The 23,813-nt window shown below is 45.9% G+C and overlaps 2 protein-coding genes across 9 annotated transcripts in view; both read left to right on the forward strand.

Moving 5' to 3' along the window:
• LOC119188293 (dual oxidase maturation factor 1) overlaps positions 1–8,846 on the forward strand; it is a 239,536-nt gene extending 230,690 nt beyond the window's left edge. For all 5 annotated transcript variants that reach the window (XM_075896420.1, XM_075896446.1, XM_037436265.2 and 2 more), the window contains 9 exons: positions 134–191; positions 265–399; positions 1,119–1,217; positions 1,974–2,127; positions 4,272–4,495; positions 4,633–4,749; positions 5,009–5,124; positions 6,295–6,461; positions 8,587–8,846. In XM_075896420.1, coding sequence (XP_075752535.1) covers positions 134–191; positions 265–399; positions 1,119–1,217; positions 1,974–2,127; positions 4,272–4,495; positions 4,633–4,749; positions 5,009–5,124; positions 6,295–6,461; positions 8,587–8,638 — 1,122 coding nt within the window. In that variant the 3' untranslated portion in view covers positions 8,639–8,846. The remainder of the gene's footprint in view (positions 1–133; positions 192–264; positions 400–1,118; positions 1,218–1,973; positions 2,128–4,271; positions 4,496–4,632; positions 4,750–5,008; positions 5,125–6,294; positions 6,462–8,586) is intronic.
• Positions 8,847–19,135: 10,289 nt separating this feature from the next.
• The window catches only part of Rbcn-3A (rabconnectin-3 alpha), a 120,705-nt gene continuing 116,027 nt past the window's right edge, over positions 19,136–23,813 (forward strand). For 3 of the 4 annotated variants that reach the window (XM_075896512.1, XM_075896499.1, XM_037436266.2), the window contains exons 1-4: positions 19,209–19,441; positions 19,734–19,859; positions 21,300–21,371; positions 21,458–21,536. In XM_075896512.1, the coding sequence (XP_075752627.1) occupies positions 19,355–19,441; positions 19,734–19,859; positions 21,300–21,371; positions 21,458–21,536 (364 nt within the window). In that variant the 5' untranslated portion in view covers positions 19,209–19,354. Of the gene's footprint in view, positions 19,442–19,733; positions 19,860–21,299; positions 21,372–21,457; positions 21,537–23,813 lie in introns of all 4 variants that reach the window. The other variant, XM_075896518.1, reaches the window with a different exon arrangement.

Consider the following 23,813-nt stretch of genomic DNA (forward strand, 5'->3'; position numbering starts at 1 on the left):
AACTTAAGGGTGAAATTCCTTTCCACAAATTCTTTTCGTTCTCTCTCGGCTTGACACTTTGTTTCAGGTGCGAGTGATCGTAACAACTTTAGAGCACGAGCTGACATGTCTTTTTGTTTTCTTTGTCTTTCAGAAAACGAATGTGCTGATACGAGCCCTCGTGAGTCTTTTCATCGGGACTTTCATTCTGTGTAAGTGATGGTGTATATCGAGGTCAACTCGTTTGTTTGTGCTCATACCAGTTTGCTCACGCGTCGCTCGCAGTGTGCAACTTCGGCCAGGAATGGGAGTACTCTCGGATCCATGCGACCACACCGTACAAGGCATTCAGCCATGAAGAGTTGAACGCGGAAATAGAAGTCAAGATTGGCCTTCGAAGCGTCAACATAACGTTAAGGAGTAAGAATCTAGTTTTGAGTGATATATCACCGAGTACCATTCTCTTTTTTTGTTTACAAATTTTACCAGAGAAGATTGAGATGACTGAAGGTACAGCTATGCGCAGAGTTGAGCTCAGCCATCCCCAATAGAGTGTAACTTGGGGAAAGCTGGACGAAGTGAGCATCCCTCCCAAAGTTTTTTTTTTTTTTTTTTGGGGGGGGGGGCTAAGACCGTTTGTCACATAATAATTGCATAAATAACTACTTGTAATCGTTATCTTAATACACATATGCGTACTGTTGCTTTTTCAGATGGTCTGGCAGATCTGAAGGCTGTTTCTTCTTTTGCTCGCCTGAAGAAACGCAGTGGTTACGTTTGCGAATTGGTATCGTAATGAATGGATCGAATTATTAACCAGGAACTGTTGTAAACTTCTTTCGTTTGTTAAAACTAGGTAGCCACTGCTCGTTGCCATGATTCGTAGATGGTATTTTAATTCTAGAGAGGTTCTTTATAACCCGATCGGGAACAGCACCCATCCAGGTTTGTTTGCGAGACTGATAGACTTCGTTCGCACTTCTGCTCTTGGAGGTGTCCTGACTTCTTTCTTGTTTTTGCACTCCCTGTTTTTCAGAATGAGTTAGGTCTTCTGTTTGCATAAGAACAGCTTCTTACTGCTTTATTACTATTTATTGACTGACTGATTTCTTTCTTTATTTTTATTTATTTATTTGCAGACGAGACCATCTATTCTGGTACTGAGGGAGATCAAGTGAACTACAATGAGCGTTTCTCGTGGGAGTGGCAACAAGGCAGGCAGGGATTCGGTCCTCAAGGTGCGTATACAACGCGTACAGAATGAACCGCGTAAATTACGCAGAAAATAACCTTTTTGTGTTCGTTTCGTGATCAGCCGAACGCGCTGTTCCCTCGTTTGAGCTCGTAAGTCGCTTGCTTGTTGAAAAATAAGTGAACCTGATGAGCCTGGTACAGTAAGAAAGGGACAAGGCGCAAAATCAGAATGGAATAAAAAAATAGAGACAAGACCTCTTTTTTTTACTCCTTTGTTTTCTTTCGTTGTTTTGTGTAGCGTTTGCAACATTATTGTTGAACTATATACCAACTATATACTAACCCGCTTCCCAGAGAAGGGAAGCGGGTTAGGGGGAGACAGAAGGTTAGGTGGGCAGATGAGATTAAGAAGTTTGCGGGTATAAATTGGCAGCAGCAAGCACAGGACCGGGTTAACTGGCGGAACATGGGAGAGGCCTTTGTCCTGCAGTGGACGTAGTCAGGATGATGATGATGATGATGATGATGATGATGATGATTATTATTATGATGATGATTATGATGATGATGATGATGATATACCAACCAGGCCAACTCCATACGATACTAATGTGCTTGAACTGAGAGACGAGTCGTTGTCTTGTATATACATGAGAGTATACACTAACGCCCTGTTTTTTTCAAGTTGCCCGCACGGCTGCCTTCTCGCTGCTTGTCTGTTGTGCACTTGGTCACAGCTTCTTCGGTTCTAACTTTCGGTGCTTCAAGAGACGTGTGGCCTGGTCGTCTTTGATGCGCAGCTGGCCACTTCAACCAGGCTTTTCGGGAGGCTCAGGTCCGCGGTACGCCTCTGCCTATTCTCTGGATCGCCGAGTACTTCACGTTCGATGGCGAAGGCATTCGTTTTGGCAGAAACTATCGCATCGCCGGCTGGTACACTCACATCCTCCTCTGGTGAGTTGGCGCTCGGGTGTGCGGAGTGGCACATACAACACACCCTAAAAGTGTTCCGCAAAGGACAGTCATCATCTGTCTGGCCGTCGTTCCGTTTCCCAAAAGCGCTGCGTTTCGTGACTTTCTTGTCGAAGATACTACACTCCTTTAATGACTTGAGTGCCGTTTGCCACGTGATACCTGTATAATAGTAATTGTTCATTTTTAACGTCCCAAAACCACTGTAAGTTCATGACTTGGCGCCGTATAGTCGAGGGGTACGGAAATTTCGACCATTCGTGGTTCTTTGTCGTGCACCTAAATCTTAGTACGCGGCTCTTTAGCGTTCCGCCTTCATCGAAATGCAGCCACCGCGGCGAGCCGACTTGATTCCGTCACTTGCAAGTCAACAGCCAAGCATCGTAACGGTGCACCAATGCGGTGGATGATTTCGTCACCTATATAGCTGTACAAGGCGCGCCACGTTAAATTAAAGTATAAAAGGAAGTTTACTGGTATTGTCTGGAGATGACATCAAGCCCCAAAGGTTAGACTCTTCTTGGACAGCGGCATCGTAGTATACACGTCGCTTGATTGCCGTGCCCAGCTAATTTTCTTATCCGTTTATAACTTTGAAAGCTATGTGTTATGTTGCAAAAATGACAGAGAGAAAGCGAGAGAGAAGGAATATGAGGAAAGTAGTGAGGTTAACTAGACTGCGTCGTTTGCTACCCTACTTGTGGGGAGAGGGGAAAGGGATAGATAGATAGATAGGAGAGAGAGAGAGAGAGAGAGAGAGAGAGAGAGAGAGAGAGAGAGAGAGAGAGAGAGAGAGAGAGAGAGAGAGAGAGCAGTACATTGTCGCTCAGGGATGCTGCTTTGAAGAATTGTCGGAGGGCTCGTGTGGCTGGAATTAATGAAGATCAATGAATGAATACAATAAATTATAAAATCAACGTGACAATATGTTTTAAAAGGGGGAATATGGGCATTCGTTTTTATTAGATGGATATGAATGGTATATCTTTAAAGGTACAAATAGTATTTCTACGTATAATATGTGTAGCATGTCAAGAAGAGCTAAAGAAGGAGGCATTTCAACAGATGTTCACTACTTATGTCTGAAAGCGTAAGAAATTATATCATTGAGCTTAAGACTGAACGACCGCTCATTGGTACGTAGAAGAACACGGAGGTGGAATGAGCTTTATTGACAGAAACAGCAAGTTCAGGTGGCCGGCCTTGGGTATCCCATGAAGGGACTGCAAGGGCTTGCCTCGATGCTACCTCAGGGTTGTGCTAGGTCGTCCGGGATTGTTCATCGGGGTTGTAGTTCGGCAGATCCTCACGCAACCTCGACGAGAGGGTCATGGTGTTAGTGTATACGTACTGTGCCGGGCACTTCACACAGCATACGCTGAAGCGTAGCCAAGTGAGTGCCACAGCATCGACAGTTAGATGTATACTGCAAGCGTCTGGTAATGTGAGATGGAGACGGGAAGTTTATGGATACGTGTTTGAAGTAGACGTAGAGCGGTGGCTAGCGCCCGGATTACCTTGGGGTGAAAATACTGTATATTTTACTGAATTTGAAGGGGATAATTTACAATCGGACGCCCCGCCGCGGTGGTCTAGTGGCTAAGGTACTCGGCTGCTGACCCGTAGGTCGCGGGTTCGAATCCCGGCTGCGGCGGCTGCATTCCCGATGGAGGCGGAAATGTTGTAGGCCCGTGTGCTCATATTTGGGTGCACATTAAAAAAACCCCAGGTGGTCGAAATTTCCGGAGCCCTCCACTATGGCGTCTCTCATAATCATATATGGTGGTTTTGGGGCGTTAAACCCCACATATCAATCAATTTACAATCGAACGTTCCTTCTTTTTTTTTAACTGCACTAAAGCATGGACCGGTGCGACAGCGTTTCCTGAATTACGCACCTGTTACTTGGTTGAAGCAACGGCTTGTGTAGAGCTATGACAAGTGTCCGTGTGCATCTTAGTTGAATCAGAGAGTCACCCGCACCTAATGAGCATGCCCATTTGTGGCTTTATTTCCGAGGCCATGCGCCACTGGCAACACAGCGGACATGTTTAGTTTCGACGAGTCTGCGTCGTTCTCCGTTACGCGGCACCGATAACCTTGCACCACTGACCGGGCACTCGCAGGACCGCGTTCCCGCTCTGGGTCATCAGCAACCTGGTGTTCTTCAGCGTCCTCTGGTACGGCGCATGCGTGCTCATGCTGACCGGCGCGTGCCTCATTGCGGGCACCGTGGTGTACGCCAGCGTGAGGAACTTCATCCCGCTCGAGATTCCCTTCTACGACCACGACCACCTGGTCGTCATCCGCATGCATTACGGCTGGTGCTTCTGGATGAACCTCGTCAACGGTGCGTGCACTACTGGCGGTGTGACTTCGAAGTTCACTTCGAAGGTCAAGGCGGTTCGAAGTTTACTTGCCACCCATAAGCGAGAATGTTTTGACAACACGGTGGTTCTTTTGTGTCTCTGCGAATTCTTTCGGCAGGTCTGGTGTGCCTGGTCGCTGGTATAGTGGTGCTCTTCATGGACCTCCGATACCCAGATAAAATTGCGGCCTTCTTCGACATCGACATCCTTCAGGACTATGAGGAGATCTACGACGGTTGGATATCTTTGCTTGACCTATCTATCTATCTATCTATCTATCTATCTATCTATCTATCTATCTATCTATCTATCTATCTATCTGTCTATCTATCTATCTATCTACCTAACTCTCTATCTATCTCTATATCTAAATATCTATCTATCTATCTGTCTATCTATCTATCTATCTATCTATCTGTGTTTCGTACTAGTGTTTCGTTACAAACTGAAAAAAGTATTCTGTTTGTTATGTACTTTTCACGCACCTGCTACAGAGCCGGTGGAGTTGGCAAAGGTCATGACGGACGAGAAAAAGACTGCGGCCAGTGACACCGCCTTACTTTTGCCTACCAATTCCATGCCTGGCTATGGAACAGATGGGCCCGAATACGTGAGTACTGTGCACGATTCCTTACGGGAACGTTTCGCGTGCGGCTCAGTCAAGTAGCTAATTGTATGCATTTTTGCTACTTATGAAGCATCACACTACATTTTTACACATAAAATTTGTCACTCAATGGCCACGAGAGTGGGTAAGAGGGGAATATTAGTTTCCTCTATCAATTTCGGAAGACGTACATGGCGCAGATGGTGTGTACAAGAGTTCTGGCGGTGAATTATACGAAGACAATGCCCACAGAGTACTCGCCAGCGTGTCTTGTATTGTTATGCTCAAGTCTTAAAAGTCGCGGAGACGCGTTGAAAAAAAGCATGCAATGCCGTGCATGATGAACTGGAGCAGCAGCGATAGAGTGACGTAGACGTTCGTCACCCTGTGCGCACGTTTTTTTTTCCTCCAAATTTATGATTTTTTAAATATTTATCGGTCATATAAGCCCGAAAAGCGCTTCAGTAATTTCAAAGCGAACAAAAATTCAAATGGCTGAACCAGCGGCCGAGTTAGGCGGCTTCGCCTCCGCACTTTAAATCAAGCCCCACATTTTCACCGGATATCTTGCGGTTGGTAAACATGCCAAATCTTTAATGAAATTAAAGCGGGAAATGGTGCTCAAAAGCTTCGACGTTCGAGAAACGGAAAAAGGAGAAAAAAAACGCACGAAACTAGAATGTAAACTGAGAGTAACAGCCAGTTTTTCTTGGAGCGTACACTCCAGGACAAAAGAAAACAAGAGATAGAGAGACTCACATAACTCCTTTTTTTGGGGGGGATTCCTGGCTTGTCACGTATGTGACTACATAGAAAGGTGCACGAGAACTCTCCTTGGGGATCGTTATTTTCTCGTTGGAGAGTCGTTTTAAACGAAATAGATTCAACGTGCCTCTTTAAAGAGAGTCATATCGGAGTGAAGCCAGGATTTTCCGAAAAGAGTAACACATACTCCTTCTTGCGTTAGAGTGTACTCTTGTAGACTCCCTCTGTCTTTCTGTACTATTATTAAGAGCGCAAACACGGTGTTAGCGTTGATAATAGTGCCTAAGGAATATGCACCAACTAGGCCCAATGCGCTAACCAATGGGACCATGGTATACACCAGCGCGATATTTGACCTAGCTAAGCCGTATTCGCATAACACGTCGCACCCTGTCCGTGCGATCCCAGGAGGCTCCGGCGCTGCGTAAACGCAGCGCCTACAACCGCTATCAGCGAGTTTCCGTCCGCAAGCCGGCTCCAGCACCGCGGAGGCTTCCCGCTGTGCCGCCGGCCCTGCAGGAGGAAGAGGACGACGACAATCCGATCTACGAGAACACGCTGCAGTCACCGGAAAGGCGAGCACATGTCTGCGCTGTCTCTTGCAATTATGTCGTAGTACCAACCAGGACGTCAACCATGCGGTTGGCATTCTCGGCTGCTGACCCGCAGGTCGCGGGTTCAAATCCCGGCTGCGGCGGCTGCATTTCCGATGGAGGCGGAAATGTTGTAGGCCCGTGTGCTCAGATTTGGGTGCACGTTAAAGAACCCCAGGTGGTCAAAATTTCCGGAGCCCTCCACTACGGCGTCTCTCATAATCATATGGTGGTTTTGGGACGTTAAACTCCACATATCAATCAATCAACCATGCGGTTGGCATTAATTTGCCAGGATGGCGATCCGAATGCGTTCCGCACTTTGCCCGATCAGTGTCGAAGTGTCAGTTTCAGTTTATTCCGGACATAGTTACGTGACATGAAATATGTCCACGAGGCAAGGCAAAAGAAAACTCGTATGTCTCCCTGACGAGGCCTTCACCCCGGACTTACACGTCGGACAGCCAGGAGCAAAATCAGAGAAAATAAGTACAATGCTCATTGCACAACTTATATAAACAAAAAAAGACGAACAGTAAAGAACACGTTAGGACAAAAATTACACAAAGTGTCGGCTTCTCAATTTGAATAAGCCGTGGCCCGAAATGCGGTTTCATAAATTATTTGTCTATGCTGTGCGGGGCGTTGCTGGATAATTTATTTAAGGAAAGGAGGATGTAATAACCGTCTTTGTTATAATATTCGTACGTGTATCTGTAAATATGGTCGTTTGTAGTGCTTATGGTGCTCGATTGCTGCCCAGAAGGTCGCGGGATCGAATTCCGGCCGCGGCAGTCGCAATCCGATAGTGGCGAAATTTTTGGGAGCTCATGCACTCGTATCTAGGTGCAGGTCAAAGAACGCCAGATGGCCAAAGTTTCTCCCGAGCCCTCCACTGCAACGTCCCTCGTAAACACCGTGATTTTGGGACGTAAAACAAACACTATTTGTATATGCGTGCATGAAAAGTTTTAAACGGCCAGCAAGAGGGAAAGGTGTACCCCTCCCGCCTCTCCTTCCAGATATGCCAATGATCCTATTACAGCAAGTTCAATGACCAATGAAGCGCTTTCTGCACCCCAGTTCAGCATCATATCATACAGAAAGTAACTGACCAATCGAAAACAAAGAATTAATTGTTGGTCTGACTGAATCGAAAATAAACAGAATATTCAATGATACGAACTACTGAAATGTAGATTCGCTACGCCATGAACATAGGCGACACTTGTGAGCATTTGCCATGCGTGAGAAACGCCGTGGTGGAGGGCTCCGGAAATTTAGACTACCTGGGGTTCTTTAACGTGCGCCCAAATCTGAGCACAGGGGCCTACAACATTTCCACCTCCATCGGAAATGCAGCCGCCGCAGCCGGGATTCGATCGCACGACCTGCGGGTCAGCAGCCGAGTACCTTAGCAACTAAACCACCGCGGCGGGGCTTGTGGCAACAACAGGGGCATTAATGAAAACCGTAGAGGATGACTCAGCCTTCACTTTAGTCGTGTCTGTACATGCCTTTGACGTGCAACTAACCTAAAAGCGAATAATCGCTTTACATTGAATTTTAATTAAACTCGTCCGCCGTATCAGGAACACTTCGCGCTCAGCAGTAAAACGACACAGCCTCTTCGCCAATGCGGCAAACGCTTGAATGAAGCAAGAACGGCATATCTTGCCGTTGTCGCCCCAAAAAGCACCATAACCCCCCCCCCCCCCCCAATAAAAAATCTGAGAAAATCGTTAAGCGATATTAATGATTACCCGAGAGCGGACGTCGCTTTGTTCACTAAGTAAACATCATTGCATGATAGGCCAAATAAATATGTCTGTGAAAAAGTCTCATTAATAACTATATTATAGTCCGTTCTACGTTGAGAAAAACTTTGAAAGCTTGTAATAAAAGGGGCCACGTTGTATTCCCAAAGCTTATGAAATTCTCCGAAAGCCGCAAGGTGCTCGTATAGAAAGAGAAGGAAAAATGTGGTTAAGTGCTGCTGTGTTGATTCACTGTTCGCGTCACCGCCGTGCGCATTATTGAGCCTAGACATTCCTGTAGCGAATGTTTCAACGATAACCGTGGCATGGGTGGTTTCTTCCCACATTAGGTACGACTCCAGCTCCAAGGAGAACATCCTCATGGACACACTCAAGCGTTAGGCCCACGTGTATCAACGGGCTACGTTCCAGTGACAAGGATGGCCAATGACCAGCGTGGTGCAGCCCGTCGTTTGTACGCGGCATTAAGAGCTCATTTCTGTCCAAGGCATCACAAGGCTGGATGCAAGGCGTTTCGGCCGTTTCGTGTTTCTTGGCATTTTCATTCGCAATGAAAATTCGTTAATAAACTGCACAATCTAAACCACAAGCTTTTTAGCGCGTGCGGCTATTCTCCACTCTCTTCGCGCGAGTGACTTCTTTGGAAGGTGGTGTGTGTTTTATTTATACTATTAATCGCTAGAAAAACGTTTTAAAAAATACAGGCCACGTGTGAGGAAACGTACAGCTGACACTTATATCCACAAAGTAGATCTGCGGCGACTTGAGCGCATCTATCTATCTATCTATCTATCTATCTATCTATCTATCTATCTATCTATCTATCTATCTATCTATCTATCTATCTATCTATCTATCTATATACCTGTCTATCTGTCTATCTATCTATTTATATATCTATCTGTCTGTCTATCTATCTATCTATCTATTTATCTATCTATCTATCTATCTATCTATCTATCTATCTATCTATCTATCTATCTATCTATCTATCTATCTGGCCATCTGGCCGCCTACATCTGGGTACTTTCGTGGCCAGCTCAGTAAATTGGGGTAGACCAACATTAAAAAGAGTGTGAGAGAGTTTTACAATTATGAGTGATTAGTCCGGGCACGAATAATGTTAAAACTCTATCGCGTACCTACGTCGAACCCTTTCCTATATACAGGTGTGGCACATACCCGCATACCAGGGGTAGCCAGACGTATGCGGTTGTGCGCCCCAGGTGTTTGACCACTTGTTTCTACCGAGGAACGGCGATGAATGTTGGTAATTTAAATGCCAGAGCACTGCGTAAAACTGACATCGGCAGCGTGAATTTGACGAGTGCAACGCATATGTGCTATGGTCCGAGCAGGAATTGAATTCAAGCATTCTGTGTGGCAATCAAGTAACCTAACACAGAGCCGTGCCAGATCTCGGAGCTCCTTTGGAAAATACGCTATGCAGGTGTAATGTTGGTGAAAAGTCACTTGTGGTTGGTGTGCTGCCCATCTAATTTTATACACATTACATGTGTACTTTAATGACACAGGTGTCACGTGGGGTTAGGGTGAATTGTAGTCAAAGGGACACTAAGGAAAACTATTAAGTCGACGTTGCTTGTTGAACTAGCGGTGCAAAAACCTTGTAGTGTTACTTTTGGGCCAAGGAAGGGCTTATTTTGAAATAAAATCACGTTTTAGTGATCCGTATCGTCTTAGCGCACTTCAAATTACCCGCCTCAAAAAGCGGACCGTTTCACGTCACTGTTGCTGTGCACAACGTCGCCCTGCTTTACTGCGCGGCCGCCGACGCTAGTAGCTGCAAAACGAAAGTATAGTGGAGCAACAGAAGCAACAACGGTCATTGACCAATTTACTGCCATTGGCTCCGAGATGGCAGACGTGTTTTGGTTGAACTGGACCCCGCTAGATGGCATGGCCTGTCCAGTTGAGCTGAACAGCAGCAAGGTAACAGCAGTAAATTATCATCATCATCAACCATGCGAAAACTGATTTTTTGATCGACTCACGCCATTCCGTGCATATATAGTAACGTCCGGCGGTTCTTTTTTCTATGAATCAAACAGAAACGAACAAGCAGCATTTTATTGCGTCTCTTGATGCATGGATCATTCTTTATTTAGTGCAGCTAGATCGATTACTATTGATTAATCATCGGGATCATTTTTAAAACGTCCTTCTGCGCCATATGTATTCTTGTGCATTTGCTTTAATTTCTCGGTAAGTATAATAGGGCACTGCTGGTGGTAATGTTGTTTTAGATGTTATCATACATTGAGCTTTCACTCTGACGTAAATTGTTATTTGGCTTTAGTGTCCCTTTCCACTGAAAATGGCCTACGTAGCACTACCAGGGCTACCGTCCTAGCAAGCACAAGCGCTACATATCGGCTCACCGTGTCTATTGGTGGTGATACCCACGTTGGTCGTGGCATCGTTATGCAACTGTAAACAACTGGTTATATAAAACATATGCTACTGTTAACCCACTAGTCTGTGTGTATAACATTTGTACATATATATTCACTCAACAAAAAAAAAGTTACATCACAGTCACCTTCCCTGAGCATACTTCTCATGACACGAGCTCCCAAGGTAAATGTCACCTGCCGATTTTTTTTTCATTTTGATCTGTTCGTTGATTAGGTACATTAAAATATTTTTTAATATCCATGTTCGATATCTAATATTCTGCCGGCGTCCCCTTGCACTGTCTCCTTGACATCCTTTAAACAGAATTTGGTGCGTGTGCTTTTAGTAGGCGAGTGATGACGGTGAAATAAAATGATCGTGTGGCGTGCGAATAAACGTTTTTTACCCTCAAATCTATAAGCACGCACACCCGAATGCAGTGGGGATACAGCAAGTAGCAGTGAAAATCTGTGTGTTAACAGCTCTTACGTTAAGCTCGAGATCTAGAACACATCTTTTCACAACAGATCATCGGCTTTTCCTTTTCGCTTGCCCGCGCACGTTTCTCGTGCTCAGTGGACACTATTTTATGATTCAGCGCGCTTCTTGATATGCCCTGTTGTTTCACGTCACCAATCACGACGCTGTTTTTTTTTTATTTTCTTACGATACATTGGTTTTTGCTACCAGTTCAAGGCAACATCATTTCTTAAATTAACGTTACATGCAACTCTTGTAAGCTCCAAGCATGAAATATGCGTGCTTCACAGGCAACAGGTAAAAAATGATATTGATCAATTAGAAATCAGTACAAAACTTTATGCGCATTTGAACTCCTGTTTTTTTTTTCTTTTCATTATACCGTCCGTGAAATATACTCCACAACTTTCTAATCGTTTGCTCCGTAAGAAGGTCTCGCTTATCACTATTTCATCACAGTTTATCATAATCCACACATATTGTGGCGAGAGGAAACGATAGGCAGGAACTCGAAGTGGAGGACTGTTTACTCAGCCACAGCTGCCCTTCACTTCTTCGCTCTCGTCTTCTGCCACCAACACAGCGTGGCATTACCCTCCCCCCACCAAAAAAAAAAAAAAAAGAAGCATCGCATGAATGCCACGGCTCCGAAAAATAACGAAAGGTAGTCAGAAATGTCTGTGTACGTTGAACAAAAAAAGGACGAGATGAAAAATAAAGAAGCAAGAAAGTAATGCACAATTGTCTTGAAGACTATTCCCACATCACAAAGTTCTTGACTTGCAGTCAACGCGAATAGTACGGCTTCATCCTGGAGACGTGAACCACATCCGAGGAGCGTGGTCTGCGAGAACGGTGTGACGTGTCTGCCGGGACAACTTCGTTGTTCACTTCGCCGAGGCGATGAAGAACTCGGTAGGGTCCGAAGTACCGACATAATTTTTCTGAGCGTCCCCGTTGGCGTATAGGAGTCCAAACCCAGACTAGGTCACCGGGTTTGTATATTACTGCTCTGTGGTGGGTGTTGTACCGGCGAGCATCTTGATTTTGCCGCGATAAAATGCGAAAGCGCGCCAGCTGACGGGCGTCTTCGGCACGCTGAACAAATACATGTGCGTCAGGGGTAATCGTGTCCGGCAGAGTTGGTTGCAGCATGGTGTCAAGCATTGTGGTGACGTCGCGGCCGTAAACCAGACGAAAAGGAGCAAAGCCGGTGGTTTCCTGCAAAGCCGTATTGTAGGCAAATGTTATATACGAGAGGATTTCATCCCAATTCCTCTGATCCTTGGCGACATACATTGAAAGCATATCTGCAATCGTTTTGTTAAGGCGTTCGGTTAACCCGTTAGTCTGCGGGTGGTACGCAGTTGCTGTTCGATGCGTTGTGCCGCTCAGCAACAGAATCTGTCGGAGCAACTGTGCCGTAAAAGCAGTACCACGATCTGTGATGACGAAAGCGGGAGCACCGTGGCGGAGAACGATGTTCTTGATGAAAAAGTCAGCCACCTCGGAAGCAGTTGCTCGCTGGGCGGCTTGTGTTTCGCAGCATCTGGTCAAGTAGTCGGTGGCGACCACAATCCAGCGGTTACCAGCCGTAGACTTCGGAAATGGGCCGAGTAAATCTATCCCGACCTTTTCAAAAGGTGCGTGACGGGGTCGCAAAGGCTGAAGCAGATCGGCTGGTTTCGTCGTTGGAGTTTTGCGGCGCTGACAGGCTGTGCATGTCTTGACATACTGCCGGACGGTTTTCGTAAGTTTCCGCCAGTGGTATTTGTCTTTGATCCGCGCCAGAGAAAGCGCGAAGCCAAGATGCCCTGACGATGGCTCGTCGTGACAAGCACGCAAAATATCATCGCGGAGAGCAGCAGGAACGACGAGGAGGTAACAGTTTTCGTTGAATGAAAGTTGCGCTTGTAGAGGATGCCTTGGCGTAGACAGAAAGATGACAAATCACGGACGAACTGACGTGGGGGTTGTGGGCGACGTCCCTCAAGGTATTCGATCAGTGGTTGTAATTCTAAGTCTTCGCGTTGCTGCTCAGCCACGTTTAATGATGCGAGAATAGCAAGGCAGCTGAAGTCTTCATCATTGTCTTCTTCAGTGACCTCGACGGGTGCGCGGGAAAGACCGTCAGCGTCGGTGTGTTTCTGACCAGACTTTTAAACCATCGTTATATCGAATTCTCGTAACCGAAGGCTCCATCTTGCGAGACGGCCCGAAAGATCTTTCAGATTCGCTAGCCAGCAGGGGGAGCGGTGGTCACTGACGATTCGGAAGGGGCGTCCGTACAAGTAGGGCCTGAATTTCGTTATGGCCCATACAACCGCCAGACATTATTTTTCAGTCGTCGAGTAGTTCTCCGCAGATGACAACGTGCGGCTAGCGTAGGCGATGACACGTTCCACGCCATCTTGATATTGCACGAGAATAGCTCCGAGGCCAAGGTTGCTCGCGTCAGTGTGGACTTCTGTGCCTGCTTCGGTGTCGAAGTGACCTAAGATCGGTGGCGTTTGAAGGCGTTGTTGAAGGTCGCGGAAAGCGCCGGATTGTTTGGGGCCCCAGACGAAGGCGACGTCATCCTTGACGAGTTATTGTAGAGGGTCAGCGATTTTCGAAAAGTTCGGCACGAAGTGGCGGTAATAAGCACAAAGTCCCAGAAAGCGGCGTACATCATGCTTTGTTTTCGGTATCGGGAACAAAGCAACTGCCACAGCCTTGTCAGGATTGGGGCGAACACCACTGCTGCTGACAATGTGGCCAAGGAATTTCAGTTCCTCATATCCAAAATAACACTTTTCCGGTTTCAGAGAGAGGCCGGCAGTGCGAATAGCCAGAAGAACCACCTCAAGCCGCTCAATGTGCTGTTCAAAAGTCGTAGAAAAAACGACTACGTCGTCTAAATACACTAAACAAGAGTACCACTTCAAGCCACATAAAACTGTGTCCATCATTCGTTGGAACGGGGCTGGAGCGGAGCACAGGCCAAAAGGGAGAACTTTAAATTCATAGAGACCGTCCGGTGTAATAAACGCTGTTTTTTCTCGGTCCCGTTCATCTACTTCAATCCGCCAATATCCGCTACGGAGATCCACGGAAGAGAAGTAACGGGCGTGTCGCAGGCGATCCAAGGAGTCATCGATACGAGGAAGAGGATATACGTCTTTTTTCGTTATCTTGTTCAGTTTGCGGTAGTCGACGCAGAATCGTAATGAACCATCTTTCTTTTTAACCAGAACAACTGGTGACGCCCAAGGACTAGTCGATGGCTGAATTACGTCGTAGTCGAGCATTTGTTTCACTTGATGACGGATAGCATCTTGCTCCTTCTGCGACACGCGGTAAGCATGTTGGCGCACGGGTTGCACGTCGGTCTCAGTGATAATTCTGTGCTTCATTAGAGGAGTCTGCCTGACTTTCGAAGTAGTGGCAAAACAGTCACTAAAGGATGAGAGGAGACGGAGGAGCCTCGCCCTCTTAGGTTCTTCCAACTGGCGATTGATGTTGAGGCGACTAGTCACGTCAGTATCGCAGCTGTTCTCAGTCGAGATCGTCGTAATCAAAGGGAAGGCGTCCAAATGATCAAATGCCTCCAAGTAAGCTATGGTTGTGCGTTTCGCAAAATGCCTGTGTTCGCCACCGAAGTTCGTAACTAAAACCGTAGTCTGGCCATTTCGCAGTTGAACGAGACTTCAAGCAATGGCCACTTCCCGATCAAGCAATAACGTCAGGTTACTTTCGGCGATGCCTGTAATCGACTGCTCCCGTGGACACTCAACAAGCACGAAGATACTACTGCGAGGTGGCAACGTGACGCAATCATCAACTACGCGTAAGGCCACGCCACGATGTTCGTTCTCGATGTCGGAATCTGGAGAAACACAGTTAACAAAACTGACGAACAAATTACGCAGATTAATTATCGCTCCATACTCTTGCAGAAAATCCATGCCCAAAATGACCGGCCGAGAACAATTGGGCAGTACAAGCAATGATGCTACAAAAGCCGACGCACAAATCTCAAGCCTGGCGGTGCACCTTCCTAAAGGGGATACGAGGTGTCCTCCTGCGGTGATTAGTTGAGGGCCGTCCCACGTTGTCAGCACCTTGTGTAGACGGGTGGCCAATGAAGCACTCATCACCGAGTAATCAGCTCCCGTGTCGACAAGCGCAGTCACCGGATAACAGTCGACGGAAACGCTAATGGCAGCGGACGTTCTGTTGGTGGTTTCACAAACCGGCTTTAACGGCACGTCGTAAGGCAGCGGCGGATGGTATTTGTCGGTTCGCGTGACAGCGGCCTGACCTCCGGAGGTCACCGTTTTCAGTTTCCCCGGCGTGGGCTTGCGCCACTGACACCAGGGGACCCAAATGCGGGTCGGGCGCGGTGCGTTGATGTGGACGGACGGGGTGATGGTGACCGTGACTGTCGTGGCGGCGGGACAGGAGCGTGATGACTACCTTCCAAGTAAACCACAATTTCTTGTGGGCGCTCACCATAGCGTGGACAACGTGCATCTGGGTGGAATCCGCGTAGGCCTATTCGTCGGTAGTAACAGTAGCGGTACATGTGTCCAACTTCGCCACAATGGTAGCACAAAGGACGATTGTCGGGTGCACGCCAGATGGTGGACTTCCGCGGGCCAGGACGAAAATCGGCCTGAGAAGGCAGGCGATGGGCTGGACTTGGAAAGCGTCTGGGGGTCCCAGTAGGTTGATGAGCAAAATGTGCCGTCGACGGCGTAGAGGCGCGTAGGGCATCCGCGTAGGAAAGCGTGGGAGGTTCGACTTGCGATGGTGCTGAGGAGTGAACGAACTGCCTGATTTCGTTACGAACGACGTCCGTAATAGCAGCGCTACTGGGAGGGGACGCTGCATGAAATTTCCGAAGTTCTTCGCGTACAACTTGCCGTATGAGTTCTGTGAGGACCTCCCTGTTATCACCCCCTGGTACACGCGAGCACGCAGCGGACAAGGCCGTCTGACGCTCATACTGCGACACCCGCTGCCGAAGCATGCGCTCCATAATTGTGGCCTCACGTATGAACTCGGACACAGTCGTATGTTGCGCACAAGGCCCGCGAAAAGTTGCTCCTTTACGCCTCGCATTAGCAGGCGCACTTTCTTGTCTTCTGGCATGTGGGGGTCAGGCCGTCGAAACAATCGCAACATTTCTTCGACAAACATGGCGACGCTCTCGTTCGGCATTTGAAATCGCGAAGAAAGTGCCTGCTCCGCTCTTTCTTTCCGTTCGGGGTTACTGAACGCCTCGCGAAGTTGCTGATGGAATTCCTGCCAACTTGTGAATGAAGTTTCGTGGTTCTCATACCACACTCTTGCCGCGTCTAAAAGGGAGATATACACGTTCTTCAACTCACGGCGATTGTCCCAGTCGTTGATGGCAGCGACCCGGTCGAAATGGTCAAGCCAGTCTTCGACATCCTCACCGGCATCACCGTGGAATGGGTTGGGTGTGCGAGGCGTGTTGATGACACAGGGTACGCTAGCGAGTGGGTCATGCTCGGTTTGGGTTGCGGATGTGGCAAACATTGTCCTCACGGAACTTGCCAAGGGGCCGTACTGTGGTGGTAGTCCTTGAAGGCGGCGGCTGCTTCGATAGATATCAGCAGACCCTGGTGCACTGGCGGTGGTTGCTTCTGGTTCAGGACCAGTAGGCATAAGACGTTGCAGTGCAGTACCCAGCACGTCCACCAGTCTGTCGCGAGAGGAAACGATAGGCAGGAACTCGAAGTGGAGGACTGTTTACTTGCTTGCTTGCTTGTTCCTTTCTTTTGTGGCTCTCACCCACTAATGGGGATTGGCCAAGAAGCCGGTGGTTAATGCAAGTCAATACCTTTGGGTTTTCTAGACTAGGGGAATATGATTACTGTGTTTTGACTGTGAAATTAATTTGGCGCAATGTAAAGAAAGGGAAAAAAGGGGGGGGGGGAGAGAGAAATAATAAAATTTGTTGAATATCTGAGGTGGAATCGTTATATGAAATTCTCCTGAAAGTTGAATCATTGCAGTGTATCAGCTAAATAATAAGTGGTAGTGTGGCTAGTAAAATTCGAGAGCTGATCGCTGGCTCAACAAGGTGATCTTCTTGTGTTATATATGAATTCGCAGAGAGCCCCGCAGATGTTCCTGTCGCTGTGTCCCAATGAAGTGGCCCCAAAAGACAAAATATTAGGAGTATTAAGTGATATTCCTAGTTTCCTGAATAAAATTTCGAAGCAGTTTTTTCTTTGATTTTTGAAACGGTGACATGTGATAAGAAAATGGTCGATATGTTCAGGTTCGTTACAGCTTGAGCACAGAGGGGATGGCACCAGACCAGACCTGTTTAAGGAGAAATTAAGAGGTGGTACATGGCAACGTAATTTTGTTATCAAGACTTCCAATTTACGCGTGGGACATCATTTATTATTCCATGTGAAGTGCAGGTGCGAGAAATTTGGATTTGGTATCATGATTTTTGATGAGTCTTCAAGAAAGGAAAGTTTTCTGAACCTCGCTGCTGTTACTTAAGCTGTAGGAGGCATGATTGGCACAATCGGAAGATCAAGAGATGTTCGCGCAAGTGTGTCAGCCATCTCGTTTATAAATATACTACGATGGCCTGGCACCCATATCATTCGCACTAGACGAATGTTTGCTGGGATTAATGATTTAAAAGTTTCTAGTACTGCTGATGTCGACGACGATGATAAAAATGAACACAGGGAATACGAGTCAGAAACTATCACAGCTGTCGAATGAGTCGCAGGAAGTTTACGAATAGCTAGTATAACGGCAATTAATTCCGCTTCAAATATTGGTGTATAATCTGGGAGGCGTAATGAAAATGACCAGAATAATGAGAGGGAAAAAATACCCACACCTGCCTTCTCGCCACTCATAGATGCATCCGTTGCAATTACTATATTAGTACATAATAGAGACAGGTGTTGTTCTAATAAACCAATCAAATATTTAGAGTTCAAGTGTTTAGCGTTCGTGGGGAAGATATCGTCAAATTTTATTTGCACTTGGCCGATTGGTTTGACAGATGGTGTGATCTCGAATATATTAACATTTAAAGCATCTAGAAGTGTTTGAACAAATAGCACTTGGGGTTTATATACACGGGACCAATGCTCATTGAAAAAGACACCAGGCTCGGCAAGGAGAACAAACTGTCGCCTTCTTAAAGTGGATTCAGAAAATTTTAAATAGGTTTTTACTGTTAAAATACGAAATCTGCAAGCAAGGGTGGTTATCCGAGCTTCTTGATACAAAACATTGTTAGCTGTGGATTTTGGCACACCTGAACAACTACGTAGAGCTTCCCGCTCTAAGAGAATCAGTGGGTTTATTTTGTCTTGTTTTGTCTCCTAGGAGATCTTGGCTCATACCCACATGGGGGATTTTGTAGACTGTTTACTCAGCCACAGCTGCCATTCACTTCTTTGCTCTCGTCTTCTACCACCAACACAGCGTGGCAATATATTAATAATTAACTTATAAGTGAGCCATCTAATTTGTATGGGGTTCATGAAGACATGTGACTTACGGATGAAGGCATAGCTTTCCAAACACATCATGCGGTTCGAGAAGCTTTCCCTAATTTCCCAAAACCCCTCTCAAGCATCGCACGAGATAGCGCGCCATTTTTGTTGTTCAAAAATTTGACAGCTTCGTGTGAGCGCTTCTTGCGCCACCTACACACGGAATGACGAACGATTGCAAGTCTGACATGCGTCTGCTCGCGATTGTGTGCCATCGCGTGCTGCGGTTCTCTTCCAGTGCGGCAATGGAACCCTTTTTTTACGGCATTCCGACCGCCCTGTGAACAATAGTGGCTCCCCAATGGCTGAAAGGAGCTTGGTGCTTTTCTTAGGTCTCATACTTGGGATGATCCGGTTATTTGTTGACGTGGTGTGAGTGCCGTCGGCAGAGTGCCGCAGTCTAGGCCTAGAGCTAGCGCCGATCACAAGGTGATGTGCGGTCTTGTGGCGCTATCGGTGCCGACTTATCGCTTCTTCTGGCGCACCAGGATCTGGTGCATTGTTTGAAGTGCGATCAGACTTTGGGCGGTCCGGCTGGCCACGAATTGGAGGCCGCTGCTTCGCCACTGAACGAAACTGGTGTTCGCGGGGGCGTGCCGGGGCTTCTGATTGCGTGAAGGCTGCTTCGACAAAAAAACGTAGTTCAACAGCTATGAACCTTCACCAAGTGCTCACCGGAGCAGTCAATGCTGGAGACCACTGCTACTCTGTGGGCAGCGTCGAAGGCGTTCCCTTCACAGTAAGCAACGTCTCTAACACGCACTTGGCAACTGAATGATGCCGAGATAAAAGCGTTCAGTGGTAGTTTTATAACCGTGACTGATGTAAGAGCTCTTCATAGATCTGCTCGGCCCTTATGTGGCTTTGTGGTCAGTATTTGTGTGTCCAATTATTTCTAAATTTTACATTTCCGATCAGACAGTGTTATTAAGAATAATCTTGCCAAACCAGTCGCTAGCTTCGCTTTACGACTACTGCGATACCTTTGCGAAACTTGCATGCATAAACCGACGTTTTATTCTCGTTTTAAGGTCTACGGCGCAGGATGTAATATTGTGATATTAGCACGGAACTTCGAGAGAGTGCAGATCATACCTGGTGTCTGTCACGGGAACGTGCAAGTTTCCTGCATAGACTGCTCAACTGACATTGGGAAGGTACGTCTATAGTGTCAAGTTTAGTTCGTGTGTAGTTCTTTTCACGTGTGAAGTGTGATTTCCAGGCATATTTTCCGATGATCGATCTTTGTTGTCTGCTATTCTCTCTGCTAGTTTATTGCCTCAGCTTGCTCAGCCGTATATTATCTGTTCATGAATAAACGTGCTTAAGGACCTTCTGATGTAAGCAAGTGCGTCGGTATTCATTTCATGTAATAATTTTTTGCCTAAGCTCTCATATTTAGGTGCCTGATCTTTCACATTTTATCAGTAGGTTGAAACGGTTTAGGGCCGTCCATAGTGTATTTAGATTCAACAAGGGTTGTGTATTTCCATTTAAAACATACCTAAGTTGAATCAATAAAGTTGTTCATAGCAATGTCCGCTTGTGTCATTTTACATCCGCCCCTATGCGGTAACCTGCAAAGGCTTAATTTTGACATTTAATTTCACCACATTAGGCATGTGAGGGATAATATTTGAAAAAAAAAAAACAGTGCAAGGACGAGACCTTTAGGAAATAAACTCGACAAAACAATGTTGCGATTGCTTCATCATGCGTGGTTCTTGGCCTGTGTATCTATGCCTCATTCTGTTTTCCTAATAATTCTTGGTTACACTGCCCACTTACGTGCAATCTTGAGAATTTGAGAAGCCAGCTAATGAACTTGTCAATGTAAGTTGATAAGCAATGGGAAAAAAATATGTCGACATAAGCACTGCACTTACCAATTTTGTTTTATTTAAGTAAAGTCATATTTGTAGATAACACATAAACTAATCATTCATATGCAATATAATCTTATGTGTTTTTCTTGAGAACCGATAAATAATATGTGTTATACAAAAATTGTCTTAGCCAAACAGGTTTGAAAATAAAGGTGGGAAATAATGATACTCTATCAGCAACTCACTTTTATTGAGCAACATTGAAGTAGCTGGTCAGTTTCGGCTGCACTTTCGTCTTTTGATTGTTGGATGCAGCGGCCGCACCATCAACAATCTCTTCACCACAAAACCAATGCTGCTGCGCAGATGCAGCTTTGCGGCGTGCAGGTCGTGGCTTGTTGGAGCACAGTTTGAGCTAGTATACTGAAGAACTAAATATTGGATCTATGTGTATTTATCATTCAAGGTCCAATTAAGTGGTAATATTTTCCAATTATGGGCAAAAATGTATCCGTATTAAATGCATGAAAATGCATATTCCCTAGGGACCTTGGCCAGATATGAAAATGAAAAATCGTAAGCTGAAAAGCATATTATGCAAAGTCATATCAATGAGATTACGCTTATTAGTTGTAGCACTTTGCATAACAAGTAGCCACCTTTGAAAACATTTTGAATAGTTAGACTGTATATGGAATCAAAAGCTCTGGTTGTGTATTTTCTGCTGTCTCATTCTTATATAAATGCTTTCCTAACTTGCCTGCTTTTTAGATTGCAGCTGCATATGGAAAGCAAGTAGCTATATTTGAACCGTCACCACTTCTTCAACAAATATCGTCTCATGTAAGGGATTTTCCAGTTTGTTCCAATGCCTAATTCATGCTGCATATTGCCACTTTGACTTCGACCATACTTTGTCTTGTCCTTAGAAATTGGACTACAAATGGATTCAAACGGCTATGATACAAATGGACTACTCTGTATCTGTGCTTTCTTGGAATTTAGAAGGTAAGAAACAGCTGTGAACTTTGCCAATGTTTAACAAGAAAACATGTCAAGTTTTGGAAAATAGTCTGTATCTGTACTTGCTTTCCATCTAGTTTCCTCTAATTAATTTTTTATCAAGTCATTGTAATCAGAAAAACTCAAGGTGACTGCATCTGAAAAGCATGCTCATCACGAACTGGGATTTTTCTAATGTTTATCTGCTTCACCTTTGGCAGTGTTTGTGTATTCCAAACTCATTGGTTATCATTGAAGGCAAAACATCCGTGTAATAATTTTAAAAAATTCAGCAGATCCCACGTACCCTGGCAATGACAAAGCATGAATTGAGAAATTTTCTATGTGGAACATCTAAAATGAGCATAACGTTACCCGGCAGATGGATATAGGGCTCAGTAAAAATATGTAGAAATTTTATATGCATTCACTTATCGAGAAAGCATGCAGATGTGTGAACTGGTTGTCCATTGCATAACGATGCAATCGCTAACGTGCACACTACCAACACCTACAGTGGGAACCTGAGATGTTCATGTATTAGTTTGTGATGTTGGTTATGCAAAGCGTAATGCTTAGGCATGTGCTGACTTTTTTTTTGCTTTAAGGCAAGTTTCATGAGGTGGATAAACATTAACTGCAGTAGTTGTGTGTACATTGTGGATTCACCAGGAACGTCTGCTGCTCTTTGGTCTACTGTTAACTAGACTAGGCAACTTCTGGTCTGACATAATGTCAGCACTCACATTAGAGCACTGGCATCAGTATTTTTGAAATGCAATGTGCTTTACGGTGAAGCGATGTGACTATTACACGTAATTTTAATTAACATATTCCCTTGGCGTCAAGCAATGCTTAAATATAGCTTGCTGAATATGAATGTAACATTTATTAGACTGCTGTAAAAGTAGAGTTAAGATTGGAACCACAATTTACACTAGACTAACATGATGTCTGTATCATTGTTTCATATGTGTAGCTTTCATATTTTGTTGTAAAATTAGATAGCTAGTACTGCAACCACAATTGAAGTTTGTGGGGTCTTGAAATGACGAGCGCCACGTGCTTAGAGTGAACGGACACAGCAGACGCAATTGGAACAAACCAAACAACCACTATTTTTCGAACTGCTTTTTTATCTACGACATCATCAGCTGAATTATTATACACAGCAATTGTAATCAACATGCTAAAACAACCTTAGACAATATTACACAATACTCTGAAACATGACAAACACAATAACACATCCAAGGCTTGACTCGCCACATGGACCCACCGCAGATCGCCCACGGTGCGGTCCACGGCAGACCCACCACTGGAGGCAACCGTTCGCGGCAACTGCCACTCGCATAAGAGACTACCTTCTTTCTTCTGCGCTGCCAACCAAGCTTGCTGCCAGGTGTCATCGCCAGCACTGCTGATCTAACAACCATGATGATGATAGTGGCGGTGATAACAAACGCTCGCGAGCACAACGCCACCTACTGCTCAGTAGTTGTGAACCTGAAATACAGCTTATACGCGAAATACGTTTGCCACGCAGCGCAAACAACTTTGCAAGGGTGTCAGCACCCCCACATTCTTCCAACCTTAATTCAAATTATAGCTTGAAAAGAAAAGAAATCCGCCACACAAGCTCTAACAAAACATGACAACCCATGTCCCTACATAATGTCCGTACACCACGACACCGCCACCAGTCGACACTGCTGCACTGTCCGGTTCAACGATTTCACCTCAGTACCGGTCCGGCAAGAGCATTGTTGTCGTCACGAACTGTCACTCTCGCCGACACGTCTTCGGGTTGCAACCAGCACTCACGAAGGCGCCGGACTGCAGCCAGTTGCGAAGCTCCAGGCATGTCCATCGCCCCATCTCACGACCACATTCCTGGCCAGCGGTGCTGACAATGTGCAGAAGACAGCCAGCCGCGGGTTACATCGCTCCTGCTGCGTACATTCAAAACACTCGAAAGAACAATTCAGTAGGCCAAAGGGAAGAGAGCTTCGGTCTCCTCGCCCACGTGGCACGATGGTCAGTTCTGCTAGCTAATACATCGGCGACGGCCGAGACGCTCATCAAAATAAAACAAAAATCACTTTTCCTAACTCATGCATCGCAAGATAAAAAAAAAAGTTAGGGAAGCATAGTGGAACACCTCAACGCCACAATCCACCTAGTTGTGCCATGTGCGACAGGCGGCTGCGCAGAGCCTTAGGCCTAATGAGTCGCTTGACAAAAACAGGCATCCACTTAGCACCCAGCCTAGGCGCTGAAGAG

This window comes from Rhipicephalus microplus, chromosome 1, assembly GCF_043290135.1.
Source record: "Rhipicephalus microplus isolate Deutch F79 chromosome 1, USDA_Rmic, whole genome shotgun sequence".
Lineage (NCBI taxonomy): Eukaryota > Metazoa > Arthropoda > Arachnida > Ixodida > Ixodidae > Rhipicephalus > Rhipicephalus microplus.